General features: G+C 39.0%; 1 protein-coding gene across 1 annotated transcript in view; it reads right to left on the bottom strand.

The window, feature by feature from the left end:
* Nucleotides 1-382: 382 nt before the first annotated feature.
* Nucleotides 383-15,697, bottom strand: part of LOC115214245 (vesicle-associated membrane protein 711) — a 43,105-nt gene continuing 27,790 nt past the window's right edge. The window contains exons 2-6 of the mRNA XM_029783373.2: nt 14,039-14,214; nt 9,256-9,352; nt 6,306-6,407; nt 4,121-4,279; nt 383-2,033 (exon numbers count right to left, since the gene is read on the bottom strand). Of these exons, the coding sequence (XP_029639233.1) occupies nt 1,842-2,033; nt 4,121-4,279; nt 6,306-6,407; nt 9,256-9,352; nt 14,039-14,190 (702 nt within the window). The 5' untranslated portion in view covers nt 14,191-14,214 and the 3' untranslated portion in view covers nt 383-1,841. The remainder of the gene's footprint in view (nt 2,034-4,120; nt 4,280-6,305; nt 6,408-9,255; nt 9,353-14,038; nt 14,215-15,697) is intronic.

The following is a 15,697-nucleotide window of genomic DNA, read 5'->3' as shown; positions in this document are numbered from 1 at the left end:
CAGCAGTGATTTAGTTTTACACAACATACAAGTATAGATACATATATACACACTCATATATATATTACACACATAAGGCGGCGAGCTGGCAGAAACGGTAGCACGCCGGGCGAAATTCGTAGCCGTATTTCGTCTGTCGTTGCGTTCCGAGTTCAAATTCCGCCGAGGTCGACTTTGCCTTTCATCCTTTCGGGGTCGATAAATTAAGTACCAGTTACGCACTGGGGTCGATGTAATGGACTTAATCCCTTTGTCTGTCCCCTCTGTGTTTAGCCCCTTGTGGGTAGTAAAGAAATATATATATATTACATACATATTCATACAGGATAGAAATTTTATCTCATATAGAGAGTATCAAGTGAATCCAGTCAGTAAAACAATATTTTCAATTTCATAGAATTTATTACAAAAGTTAGTTGGCAACTTTACACAAGAATAGTTTCTGTAGACAACTGACGTGTGTGTTTGTGTGTGTGTGTGTCTAGAAATGTCAGCTGTGTGATAAAGAGGTCTCAGATTTGATCCCAACACTGACCCTTAGATAACTTTGGTACGAGATGATTGGGCGCAGCAGTTTGGGTGCTGGCAATTTCGCATCGGCTGACTGGACATTGAACCTTTTTGGCAACAGTACTTTTTGGCACCTGAGGCAAACACACTCACAAGCATGCACATGCAGAAATATATATATATATATATATATATATACACACACAGAGAAAGAGAGACATTACGATTTATTAATTGAACACAGATGACACAAACATTTTTCTTCTCATAACATAAAGAGAAATATGCACACACACACATAAACAAACAGACAGACAGAGAATAAGAGAACCATTAAAACAAGAAACATAGAAAAGCCTGATGTCAAATAAGTCAGCATCAAATCAACGATGCCAAATACCGGACAGCAAACATCTGTGCCAAACCATCTCATTCCCCAGTATCTTCCACGACAGCTTTGCATCACCCCAATGCCCTATCAATGAAACAGGGGAGACAAAAACTATGAAAGCTTATCATGCCTATTATTCAAAGGGCCAGTTTTGTCACATAGTATTACAATGATTTTTGTTTGGGGATTACATAAAGGGGACAAAAGTCTGAGGAATACTCAGCCATTTACACCATGATTTGATGATTAGGTAATTCCATTGACCAAAGTATCTGGTATTCTCAATCATCAAATCAACATATAAAAATCAGTCCACGATGCCAGCGGTTAAATCGGTTTACCAAATCAAATTTGTTGTAATGGTTGTACAAGTTTACATGTTGTCCATCATAGATTGTAGATCACAATGCAAGAACCCTTAGCAAAAATATGGTGGGGTGGCAGGTAGGGGATGAGGGTAGATCAATTAAAATGAGTTAAATCCAAAACAGCATTATCAAATATTTTCGTCAGGCGTATCTACATATGTGGGGAGGGTAACCACCAGGAATGTCCAATGAATTTTAAAACATTGATTAAAATTTTAATTGATTTTAATGATGCACATATATTCAACAGAGTCATACAAATCCTCCTCATCATCATTGTTTTTCATTAGCATCATATAAATCATCTTCACCAACAAAATCTAAATCAACAAAAAAAAAATAGATGGGTGGGGTGGCTTATAAAAACTTGATGACATAAAACAAAAATATGGAATTATAAGGGAGATGACACATAAAAGATTAAAAAAATGGAATTATAGCAGACTGATGATACAGGGGGGAAAAAATTTTTCGGAATCATAGAAATATATATATGTGTAAGATATATAAAATATATTTATACAGAGCAACTTGTCAAATCTTCGTCTGTGTGTGGTTTTAATTGTCTCTGCTTAAGGAGCAGCAGTGGTGGGCTTTGGAGAACTATTATCAGAACTTGAAAATACACCGGTAGAATAGAGAATAATGATAATAATGATGGTAAGCAGTATAAGTACACCACAGACCATCAGACAGGTCATCTTGGTATTCTTCCACCAGAATTTCTTTGCTATGCTACGAGACGTCTTGTGGAATTTGATGGACTGAAAGAAAAGCAAAAGAGAATATTACAGTTTTTCACTTCTATGACGAGGGACCAAGAGTTGTGGCAAAATTACTATACTACTATACAGGCGCAGGAGTGGCTGTGTGGTAAGTAGCTTGCTAACCAACCACATGGTTCCAGGTTCAGTCGCACTGCGTGGCATCTTGGGCAAGTGTCTTCTGCTATAGCCCCGGGCCGACCAATGCCTTGTGAGTGGATTTGGTAGACGGAAACTGAAAGAAGCCTGTCGTATATATGTATATATATATATGTATGTGTGTGTGTTTGTGTTTGTCCCCCTAGCGGTTCGGCAAAAGTGACCGATAGAATAAGTACTAGGCTTACAAAGAATAAGTCCCGGGGTCGATTTGCTCGACTAAAGGCGGTGCTCCAGCATCGCCACAGTCAAATGACTGAAACAAGTAAAAGAGTAAAGAGTAGAGAGAGAGTAAAGAGAGATACTGGAGAAGACCCTTCAAGCCAAGTAAAAACGTTATAATCCATACATACAGGTTTGCACTTTTACAGGTGCCACTGCCATGCAAAATGCACTCATGTGGGTTTTGCGTAAATGTGCCTGTGCCGGTGGCACATAAAAAGCACCCAGTACGCTCTGTAAAGTGGTTGGCATTATGAAGGGCATAAGCCATAGAGACCATGCAACAACAGACAATTAGTCTGGCCAGCTCCTTTCAAACTATTCAATTCGTGCTAACATGGAAAACAAGTGCTAAACGATGATGATGTAGTTGTTTTTTGGGAACTTTTTTGGGTTTTTTTTTTTATTGGTAAATGACAATAATGTATTTATATCTTTGCACCTGTGTTTGTCCCCCACCCCTATCACCACTTGACAACTTAGTGATTCAGCAAAAGAGTCTGACAGAATAAGAACTAGGCTTTAGGCTTTAAAAAATGAGTCCTGGGGTTGCTTTGTTTGTCCAAAACCCTTCAAGGTGGTGCTCCAGCATGGCTGCAGTCAAATGACTAAAACAAGTATAAACCTGCTTGAGACCATATCCTTGGTTTTATGATACAAAATTCTTGTTTTAAATTGATCTACATTAGAACTTTCCATCAAAATTCCATGTTAGCTTGTCCCAAGCACCAGTTTACTATTGGCAAAATTATTTTACTAAACTTGTAAATATTGTCAAAATTGTTACTATTCTTTTAATAAACTAGCAGTATCGCCCGGTGTTGCTCGGGTTTGTTTTGACCCTTTAGGATTGGAATTTTTGAAAAGTAAAAATTTTGCATTATGTAGCTTGTCATTCTCTTTACGTAAACATTTTTCTGGTTGAAATACACCGAAAAATGGCGACACAGCAGTAAAAAAAATCGTAAAAAGTAGGGATTTTCATAGAAAAAAAGCACCTTCTTGATGTAAATAATTTTTGGTGTTAACATGGTCCGATTTGAATTTTTTCTTCTACAGAAAGAAGAGCAAGCCTTCTTCTATCATACTCTCAATTTTGGTCAACTTGTGCCGCAGGGTCTCGGAGGAGATAGTGTTAGCTGAAGGCTACCAAACCTGCCATACACAGACAACTTCAGCTTTATATATAGAGAGATTTGTTACAGAGTGGAACAGTGGCTATGACTATTACAAGCACACTCAGGTTGGTGAGATTGATACAGTTGGCACCCAGCCTGAACAGCTACAGAGAAAACACTAATATCCATGTGTCCAACACACGTGGACATGCCTACAAAGTCAGAAAACAACACAGCTCCCATGACTTTCGGAAACATTTTTTCACGCTCAGAGTTGCTGAAGCATGGAATAAACTGCCTGCGTCAGTTGTTGACTGCCATGACACTGCATCCTTTAAGGCCCTCATGCTTTCCGAAATCCGCCGAAACTACACCTGATTATATATACACTTTAGATGAGTTGTAGTGCACCTGAGCACTGTACACAATTATTATTATTATTATAATATATCATTGACAAGATAGAAAGGGATGAAAATGGGAAAAGGTAAAGAAAGAAAGAGGAGGTGTAAGAGGAGAAAACAATAAGTGAGGGAAAGAGGGTGAGGAACAAATAAGAGAAACTAAAGATGAAAAATCATAACTAACCTGCTCTTCTAATTCATATGTTTTATCCATCAAGTCGTCCAGTCTGTCTCCACGTTCCAGTACTTTTTCAATGTTCTGCGTAAGAATACCTTTCACTTCATTTACTTGACTTTGGAGGTGAGAGATACCACTTCCAGCACCGGGTTTTGAAAAGGTTTCCTTTAGAAAATGATAAACATATATGCAATTATAAATTTCTGTTTGTGCATGTGTATTTGTGTATTGTGTGCGCGTGCATGTGTTTGCGATTGAATATCTATATGTATATGTAAGATGTTGTTGTTGTTATTATCATTATCATTATTATTAATGATGATAATATTAATAGAAGGCAGTAAGCTGGCAGAACTGTTAGCATGCCAGGAAATATACTTAACAGCATTTTGTTCATCTTTATGTCCTGAGTTCAAATTCTGCCAAGATTGACTTTGCTTTTCAACCTTTCAAGGTTGATAAAATGTAATCGACTTACTCCCTCCCCGCAAATTGCTGGCCTTGTGCCAGAATTTGAAACCACTATTATCATTATTATTATTATTATGATTAAGGCAGCGAGCTGGCTGAATTGTTAGCACGTTGGGTGAAGTTCATAGTAGTATTTCGCCCATCACTACGTTCTGAGTTCCAATTCCACCAAAGTTCACTTGACCTATCATCGTATCAGGGTCAATAAATGAAGTACCAGTTGAGTACTGGGGTCGATGTAATCAACTATCCCCCTACCCCAAATTTCAGGCCTTGTGCCTATAATAGAAAGGATTATCATTATCATCATCATTATTATTATTATTATTATTAAATCAAAATCATTTCGATCACTGGCATCCATGCTAGCAAGGTGTAAAGAGCACCATACGAGTGTGATCATTGACAGAGCGGTTATTCGAGTATGGATCGTTACCAGCGTCACCTTACTGGCACTTATGCCTGTGCTAGTAGGGTGCCAAGAACACCATCCGAGCGTGATCATTGCCAGAGCAGCCAACTGGCTTCCGTACCCATGGCACGTAAAAGGGCACCATTCGAGCATGATCGTTACCAACGTCGCTTCACTGGCACCTGTGCCGGTGGAACGTATAAAAAGATTCAAGCGCGGTCATTGCCAGTACCGCCTGACTGGCCCCCAAGCAGGTGGCACGTAAAAAGTACCCACTACACTCTCGGAGTGGTTGGCATTAGGAAAGGCATCCAGCTGTAGAAACTCTGCCAGATCAAGACTGGAGCCTGGTTCAGCCATCTGGTTGCCAGCCCTCAGTCAAAATCGTTCAACCCATGCTAGCATGGAAAACGGATGTTAAATGATGATGATGATATTATTATTATTATCATTAGAAAGCAGCAAGCTGGCAAAATGCTTAGCAGCATTTCATCCATCTCTATGTTCAGAGTTCAAATTATGCCAAGGTCAGCTTTGCTTTTCATCCTTTCGAGGTTAATAAAATAAGCCAAGTACTAGAGTTAATGTCATCAATTAACACCTCCGCCTAAAACCTCATGGCTTTGTATCTAAATTTGAAGCAATTATTATTATAAAGGTAACAAGCTTGCAATATTATCAGCAAAAGTCGGGCAAAATGCTTAGTGGAATTTCTACTAGCTCTTCATGTTCTGAGTTCAAATTCTGCCAAAGCCGACTTTGCCTCTCATCTTTTCAGGGCCAATAAAATAAGTACCAGTCAGGCACTGGGGTCAATATAATTGACTAGTCCCCTTCCCAAAAAATTTCAGGCTTTGTGCTTAGAGTAGAAATTATTATATATACACTTTAGATGAGTTGTAGTGCACCTGAGCACTGTACACAATGTTTTTATTATTATTATTTAAAATCATGAGCTACAAGCTCGCATTGTCATCATCATTTCTCCTGTTTTCAAATCAATTTGCTCACTTACCACCTTTGAAAACATGAAATAAGAGAGCCCTTACTTGAAAAAACAAGAAAGGGTTAGTGACAAGGAGAGGAAGGACATCCAGCTGTAAGACAGCGCCTCAACAATATATTCGTCCAAACAGTGCTGTCACAGAAAAAAGGGGCATAAAATGAACTACAGAACAAATTAAATATATTATTTCCCTTTTTTCAGTACTGCAGCAGTGCCCTGTCATCACTCTTTTGTCATCATACAAAAGATTAAAAAAAAAATAATAAAAAAATAAAAAGACAATTTATGATAATTGGAAATACCATTTCTCTTTGAAGTACTTGTCCAAAATCTCGATCAAACTCATGACTGAAGGCGGATGATGCCCGAGCTGCCAAGCGACCATTCAGGAATGTATTTTTGATCTATTGAAAAGAATAAATTTGATTTATTTAAAAGAAGCAAATAGAGAATATTGATGTTCAAGAAACATATATATATATACATTGAGGGAGACCTATTGAGTCAAGTACATGAACATCGAAATAAATATCAATGGAAATAGTAGTTGTGATACCTGTGCCGGTGGCACATAAAAAGCACCATCCGAACGTGGCCGATGCCAGCGCCGCCTCGACTGGCTTCTGTGCTGGTGGCACATAAAAAGCACCATCCGATTGTGGCCGATGCCAGCGCCGCCTCGACTGGCTTCTGTGCCGGTGGCACATAAAAAGCACCATCCAAACGTGGCCGATGCCAGTGTCACCTTGACTGGCTTCCGTGCCGGTGGCACGTTAAAAGCACGAACCGATCGTGGCCGATGCCAGACTCCCCTGGCACCTGTGCCGCTGGCTTCTGTGCCGGTGGCACATAAAAAGCACCATCCAAACGTGGCCGATGCCAGTGCCACCTTGACTGGCTTCCGTGCCGGTGGCACGTTAAAAGCACCAACCGATCGTGGCCGATGCCAGACTCCCCTGGCACCTGTGCCGATGGCACGTAAAAAGCACCCACTACACTCGCGGTGTGGTTGGCGTTACGAAGGGCATCCAGCTGTAGAAGCACTGCCAGATCAGACCGGAGCCTGGTGCAGCCCCTGGCTTCCCAGACCCCGGTCGAACTGTCCAACCCATGCTAGCGCGGAAAACGGACGGTAAATGATGATGATGATGAGGGAATATTTTTCCAAACTTTATATACCAAATGTATATGTTTTATTTATCATTTTGCGCATTACTTAATCATTGTTATATATTTTATCTTATATTTAATCTTTCTAAAATATGTAATTTTTCTGAATGGTATAATTTAAATTTTTCATTATTGAATTGATAAAAGGTGGAGGTTTTTTTTCTAATTTATATTTATATATATATATATATATATAAATTATGAATGTAATAATAATAAAAAAATTGTAGATGTATGATTCTCCATTTTCATTTTAATGTCATACGTGTGTGTTTCTGTGTGTGTGTGGTGTGCATATATGTGTGTGTGCATATATGTGTACGTATGTATGTATGTACGTGTTTAACACACACACACACACACACACCACGTGCAGTAATACTGCCACAAATGGAAAAGCAGAAATTGATATCAAGAGTACAGTTGACAAAGTGATGCCGATTTTCCTGTGATTATATGACTAATACGGTCATAGCTCTTTCGTTTACCAAGGGATTAAACTTCATTTATACGCATCTATTGCCATTTCGACTGCATTGCATTCAAGTAAAACGTACATGTAGACGGAGAGGATTTGCAATATTGCGAATGTTTTCCATCGCTGGTGCTTTAGAAAAATCCTGAAGATCATCACCCAGTGTGAGAACACCACAAGTAATGAAATCATGAAAAAAGCTGCCCTAAGTAAACTGCAAGACACCATTACAGCTAAACAAAGGAAGCTGCTTGCCGTTATTTGCTAATATTTAATATGATATAACACATGAGAAGCGTATTCTCAACCCGTACAGAGAACAATGTTGGATTGAATTCTGCAATCAGTTTGAAATGGAGCAAGGGAAGCAATTCAAGACAAGGGAGGTAACTTTGTAAACTCAAGTTTTTTGGGGTTTTTTTTTTTTGGAAAATGGTTTGCAATAAAACATTGATTTAGCTTGGCTGAATGTCGAATAGATTCATATAATCTCTTCATAATATAACATAATATAACAAAAAGAACGCAGTTCGCATAACTAACAGAGTCGACGACTACTGAAACGATTGTTATGAGACTTCCAGGCAATTATCTAATATACCCAAACCTTAAGAAAACACACACACACACACCACACACACACACACACAGGCCTTCTGCAAAGTTTCTGTCAAGTCTACTCACAAGACATTAGCTTCATATTATTGTAGAAGACACTTTTCCTATGGTGATACACAGTTCTTTCTAATGAATATATGGCATGCGAAAAAAAATTAAATGTAAAAATTAAAACTTTCTTACATTATCCCAATTTCAGTATGATCCTCTTTTTGGACATTTTGCAAGGATTACTGTCCCTTATTTATAGAGGAAATTATACTGAATTTTTGCACATCATGAGTCATGTTTTTTGCTCACAGATAAGGCAATATCTTATTCAATATTCCAACCTTAACAGATAATTTGTGAAGACGTGCAGGTTTGAGCAGTGTATTTCTAAGAAAAATCATGTTGAATCTAAATCGTCCCACCACTCATATATATAGTGTCCCCTTTATATTTATTGCTTTTTATGAGTATATAATACCCCCAAAAAGTTGCTAATGACCAGCCTGAGAACCATTGAGATCATTTCATCAATAGATTTTAATATCTCATAATGGCTCAGTGGTACAGAGGTAGTGACTCAATTCCCAGACCAGGCTGTGAGCTGTGTTCTTGAGCAAGACACTTTACTTCACGTCACTCCAGTTCATTCAGCTGCAGAAATGAGTTGCGATGTCACTGGTGCCAAGCTGTTATCAGCCTTTGCCTTTCCCTTGGATGACATTACTGGTGTAAAGAGGGAAGGCTGGTATGCATGGGCAATTGCTGGTCTTCCATAAAACAGTGCCTCGGAAGGGAACTTTCTTGGTGCAATCCCATGGTCATTCATGACCAAAGGGGGTTCTTTTACTTTACATATAAGACACCAAAACTGTTTTAAAGCAAGTCTTGAGATGTTTTCTAACAAAGGTGAGTATTTGTTTTATTTGCTTAATGTTAAGATATGGAATAAAACAGACTAATAAGTAAACACAGACATGTATAATATATTGAAATCTTACTTCTAAAAGGAATGAATGAGGTCCTTGCTTTCCCATATTTGGGTCTGCAACACACAGAAACAAAATGCCATTTTCTACTTTACAGTGGAATGAGTAACTGGAAAAGAAATGAAAATAAAATAAAGTTAAATAAATAAATTGACATATCTTTATAGTTCCTAAAATATTCGGTCATACCAGTTTCTAACAATAACAACAATATTTACAATGTTAATGATGATATCCTGTTTTGTTCTAGAATGGAGACTTGTAATCTCTCTTTTTACTCTTTTACTTGTTTCAGTCATTTGACTGCGGCCATGCTGGAGCACCGCCTTTAATCGAGCAAATCGACCCCGGAACTTATTCTTTTTTGTATGCCCAGTACTTATTCTATCAGTCTCTTTTGCCAAACCACTAAGTAACGGGAACATAAACACACCAGCATCGGTTGTCAAGCAATGCTAGGGGGACAAACACAGACACACAAACACGCATATATATATATACATATATACGACGGACTTCTTTCAGTTTCTGTCTACCAAATCCACTCACAAGGCTTTGGTCAGCCCGAGGCTATAGTAGAAGACACTTGCCCAAGGTGCCACGCAGTGGGACTGAACCCGGAACCATGTGGTTGGTAAACAAGCTACTTACCACACAGCCACTCCTGCGCCTATATGTAGGGATTGACATAAACTAAAGTGGAAAAGAGGAGGGTGTCCTTTAAGTATTCACAATAGTGGCATGCATTTGGTATTCAGTGGCTAAATAAAGGTAATAAAGCAATAACCTACAAAAGATGCATTTGTAACAAGGATTAAAGGTCTGGAACACTTGCGGGGTGTAGGTCTCATTCTGTTGCATTAAATTATTTGTCGAAGGAAAACCAAGACTTCGAATGTCTTCAACAGCATAAATAATATTTATAAAGGCGGCGAGCTGGCAGAAACGTTAGCACGCCGGGCAAGATGCATAGCCGTATTTCGTCTGCCGTTACGTTCTGAGTTCAAATTCTGCCGAGGTCGACTTTGCCTTTCATCCTTTCGGGGTCGATAAATTAAGTACCAGTTACGCACTGGGGTCGATCTAATCGACTAAATCCCTTTGTCTGTCCTTGTTTGTCCCCTCTGTGTTTAGCCCCTCGTGGGTAGTAAAGAAATATAAATATTTATTTTTCTGGATTCGCAATAATATATATACATATATTTCCTTCAGGGTGAACCGGTAGCCATTGGGAGCTAGTCACTGTGGTTAAATGGTGTGAACCAAATCCTGTTTCGTTCCAGCATAGTGTAGCTTCGCCATGTGGTGGCTTCCTTGGTAGAGCTTTGATAACACATCTGTTCAATTCGGTGTCTGCTTCGAGAGAGATCGATACAGCAGGAAATCTCGCTGTTGCTAGTTCTCTGCACATGCGCATGAGGGAACTTCCGGCGGCCCCCTGGAAGAAATCCAACTCTGTGCATGCACGCTGAAAACTTCCAAAATGGCATCACTACACATTATATTATGCTGTGTTCCTCCTCATGTTACAATCACAGTTCACAAACTAACCCTTTAGTATTCAGATTAGTCTGTCATATACAATGCTTATTTGTTCACATTACTTTGATTTAATCATGCATTACCATGTAGCTTCGAGGTTTCAATGATGAGATAGTATATTTTTAGAATGTGATTGTAGGGTAAGTGTGAGAAGCTGGATCTAGCCAGATTGAACATAAAACAGGTGGAATATTTTGGCTGGATAGGGCCAGTTTAAATGCTAAGGGGTTAAGCCAATTAAACCAAAAAATGTCTCTCTACTGTAGTTCAACATGCTAAAAATGATTCTTTTTTCTCAAATCACAACACAAAATTCTTTAAAATAGAAAGTTATTGTAGGAAGAATATCAAAGTAGGAAGAATATCAAAGTAGGAAGAATATCTGGCTGTAAAACAATATTTCTATCCCTGCTACCATTGATGAGATGAATACGTGGCATGCAAAAAAAGTTAAATATAAAAATCAAAATAGAAAATTACTATTTATAAATCTCTCAATGAGAGATATTCAGCAACAGTACTCAAGAGTAAAGAGTATTTGCCAACATAACATGGCAGTCCTGGTTTAGGACAAATGTTGCTGTAATTTAGCCCCAGGAGACATCATCTCCAGCTGGCTATACAACACGATCTGTGTCCTTATTCGAAAATATAAGGGAACAGATTGTGCCATATAGCCAGCTGGAGACAATGTCTCCTGGGGCTAAATTACAGCAACATTTGTCCTAAACCAGAAACTGCCATGTTATATTGGCAAATAATCTTTACTCTAAAATTTAAAATTTTCTTACATTATTTCAATTTCAGTATGAGCCACTTTTTGGATATTTTGTATGGATTACTAGATTACCATATTTTCCTAGTATCTTTTATCTTTTATTTGTTTCAGTCATTAGACTGTGACCATGCTGGGGCACTGCCTTGAAGAATTGTTAGTCAAATGAATCGACCCTAGGACTTATATTTTATTTTTCTTAAAGCTTGGTAATTATTCTATTGCTTTCTTTTGCCAAATCACTAAGTTACAGGGATTTAAACATACCAACACCAGTTGTCAAGTGATGTTGGCGGGGGGGGGGGCAAACACAGACACAAAGACATCCCCACACACATGCACATACATATATATAGATAGATAGATAGATATACATATATATATATATATATATGAAGGGCTTCTTTCAGTTTCTTATTTCTTTATTGCCACAAGGGGCTAAACACATAGGGGACAAACAAGGACAGACAAAGGGATTAAGTCGATTACATCGACCCCAGTGTGTAACTGGTACTTAATTTATCGACCCCAAAAGGATGAAAGGCAAAGTCGACCTCGGCGGAATTTGAACTCAGAACGTAAAGACAGACGAAGTACTGCTAAGCATCTCGTCCGGCGTGCTAACGTTTCTACCAGCTCGCCGCCTTCTTTCAGTTTCTGCCTACCAAATCCACTCACAAGGCTTTGGTTAACCTGAGACTATAGTAGAAGACACTTGCCCAAGGTGTCATGCAGTGGGATTGAACTCAGAACCATGTGGTTGGGAAGCAAGCTTTGTACCACACAGCCATGCCTAAGCACTCAAACATCATGGCTATCTTTCCAAATCCTGTTGTATCTCACATGGAAGTTTTCGTCTTCCAAAGTCATCTTGTTTATATAATTCAATCTAACTTTTTTGACTCTAAATTTTGCTGTGAAAAGTTTTACTTATATGGTGGAAAACACTGTACCACAAAAATTAAAGCTGGAGCGGCATGACTGAAATGACTTTGATTATAGGTCTGCTTGTTAAGTTTTTGACCTGCAGCTAAACAACAACTTTATGTCAACAGAGCTTTAATAACTGGTTGGTATGTAACTGTCTCAATAACTGCAGAATGACAACCACACTATTAGTGGTTGAGTAATTAGACAAAACAGCCAGGAGGGGATCTGGACAAATAGCAGGAGAATTAAACAAATAGATTAGGAGGGAATTACAAGACATTAATTGATTGGAAGTTCTATTCACACGCTTTTATAGTGCATGTGTGAGTGTGTGTATACTCTTTTACTTGTTTCAGTCATTTGACTGCGGCCATGCTGGAGCACCGCCTTTAGTCGAGCAAATCGACCCCGGGACTTATTCTTTGTAAGCCCAGTACTTATTCTATCGGTCTCTTTTGCCAAACCGCTAAGTGACGGGGACGCAAACACACCAGCATCGGTTGTCAAGCAATGCTAGGGAGACCAACACAGACACACAAACACACGCACACACATATATATATATATACATATATACGACAGGCTTCTTTCAGTTTCCGTCTACCAAATCCACTAACAAGGCATTGGTCGGCCTGGGGCTATAGCAGAAGACACTTGCCCAAGATGCCACGCAGTGGGACTGAACCTGGAACCATGTGGTTGGTTAGCAAGCTACTTACCACACAGCCACTCCTGTGCCTATGTGTATGTGTATAAAATTATTAAAGTGGCTAAATGCAATTTAAAACCAAAAGGCACAAATACAATTACCACTAAAAGTGACTAAGCATGCAAGTCAGCACCAGCATTGCTAGAAATAGATAGATATATCACGTAAAAAAGCACCGTCCGAACGTGGCAGATGCCAGCACCGCCTGAGTGGCGTCCGTGTCGGTGACACATAAAAGCTCCAACCGATCGTGGCCGTTTGCCAGCATCCTCTGGCCTCTGTGCCGGTGGCACGTAAAAAGCACCCACTACACTCATGAAGTGGTTGGCGTTAGGAAGGGCATCCAGCTGTAGAAACACTGCCAGATCAGACTAGAGCCTGGTGCAGCCTCCTGGCTTCCCAGACCCCAGTCGAACCGTCCAACCCATGCTAAGCATGGAAAACGGGCGTTAAACGATGATGATGATCATGATCATGATGATCATCATCATCATCATTTAATGTCCATTTTCCATAATACAGTGCTATATTTAAGAGACAAGGAATTATGTACATTATTTACATTCAACGGATATTTGTCCTCATCTTGTTTGCTGTTAACAACAAACAAGATGAGGACAAATATCCGTCGAATGTAAATAATGTCCATTTTCCATGCTGACATGGGCTTGACGGTTTGACAGGAGCTGATCAGCTGAAGGGCTGTTCAGGCTCCATGTCTGTTTTAGCATGGTTTCTATGGCTGGATGCCCTTCCTAACACACACACATGCGCACATAAATACATACACATACACAAACAAGACTCACTTGTATATATCTATATTTGTTGCTACTTACTTATCTGATGTGTATGTCATTGACTTGTTTTGGTGTGTTGGGATATTAGGCAGCATGTCGGCAACAACATTTTCAAAGTTTTGCATTGACGTCGTTTTGAGCTGCGAGCACAGAATCGTCTCTCCCCTACAGATGCAACTGTAATGAATCATTTTCCCTTCTTTTGACACTTAACCCTGTAAAACAAAACAGAAAAAAAAATACAGTCACAACAAGAATATTAATTTATATAATTTTTAAGGATTTATATATATATATATATATATATATATATAATATATATATATATAACAATTGAGGATAAAATCTTTAAAAGAAATTATCAGTAGTTAGCATGAAAAACCTCGTAAGAGAAAAAAATCCATAAATTTTTCCACTTTGAAAATATTTATTTATATTATATAGAGGGTACTACTATTCGTAGATACCATACGCTAAGAGGGACCAATGCGTATTGGTCCCTCTTAGCGTATGGTATCTACGAATAGTAGTACCCTCAATATAATATAAATATATATATATATATATATATATATATGAACAGTGATCGTTACCAGCGTCGCCTTACTGGTGCTTGTGCCTGAGGCACATGAAAAAACATTCAAGCAAGCTCATTGCCAGTGCCGCTGGACTGATTCCTGTGCAGGTGGCACGTAAAAAAAACACCATTTTTGAGCATGGCCATTGTCAGTACCGCCAGACTGGCCCTCGTGTCGGTGGTACATAAAAAGCACCCATTACACTCTCGGAGCGGTTGGCATTAGGAAGGGAATCCAGCTGTAGAAACAGTGCCAGATCAGATTGGAACCTGGCGCAGCCATCTGGTTCGCCAGTCCTCAGTCAAATCGTCCAACCCATGCTAGCATGGAAAGCGGACGTTAAATAATGATGATGATATATATGCATGCACACACAAACATATACCAAGTTTGCACAATACAAATTAAAGAATTAGAACTCAGTATGTGAAATAGAGTACATTACCATTATCATCACTATTGTCGTTTAACGTCCATCTTCTATGCATGCATAGGTAGGGTGGTTCACAGGAGCTGGCCAGGTAGAAAAACTACCCTATGCTATAGTGTCTGTTTTGGCAGGGTTTTTACTGTTGGATGCCCTTCCTAACACCAACCACTCTACACAGTGAACTTGGTACTTTTTATGTGGCATGATTTTTACAGCTCAATGTTCTTCCAAATACCAACCGCATTATAGTGTGGACTGCATGCTTTTAACGTGGCACCAGCGCTGTCAGGGTCATCAAGTAACTCGCAAGACAAGGATTATGTGAGGGGGCAGGAAGATTTGAGGAGGGGCACTAATGTCAGAGGATGAAAAGTTGTTTATTTATTATTTGTGAAGCTACATTAGTTACAAGAAGGCCTAGAGTTTTGTGCATCAACACTTATCAAACCAGAAACTAGATTCTAGTTTGATATATGTAATAACACAAAACTTTAGGTGCTTAAGTAACTTTTGTAGCTTCAGACATAAATATGTATACATACATATATATATATATATATATATCATCATCATCCCCATCGTTTAACATCCGCTTTCCATGCTAGCATGGGTTGGACAATTTGACTGAGGGCTACCGAACCAGATGGCTGCACCAGGCTCCAGTCTAATCTGGCAGAGTTTCTACAGCTG

Source organism: Octopus sinensis, linkage group LG1 (genome assembly GCF_006345805.1).
Source record: "Octopus sinensis linkage group LG1, ASM634580v1, whole genome shotgun sequence".
Taxonomy (NCBI): domain Eukaryota; kingdom Metazoa; phylum Mollusca; class Cephalopoda; order Octopoda; family Octopodidae; genus Octopus; species Octopus sinensis.
This window is presented reverse-complemented; position numbering and strand designations above follow the sequence as displayed.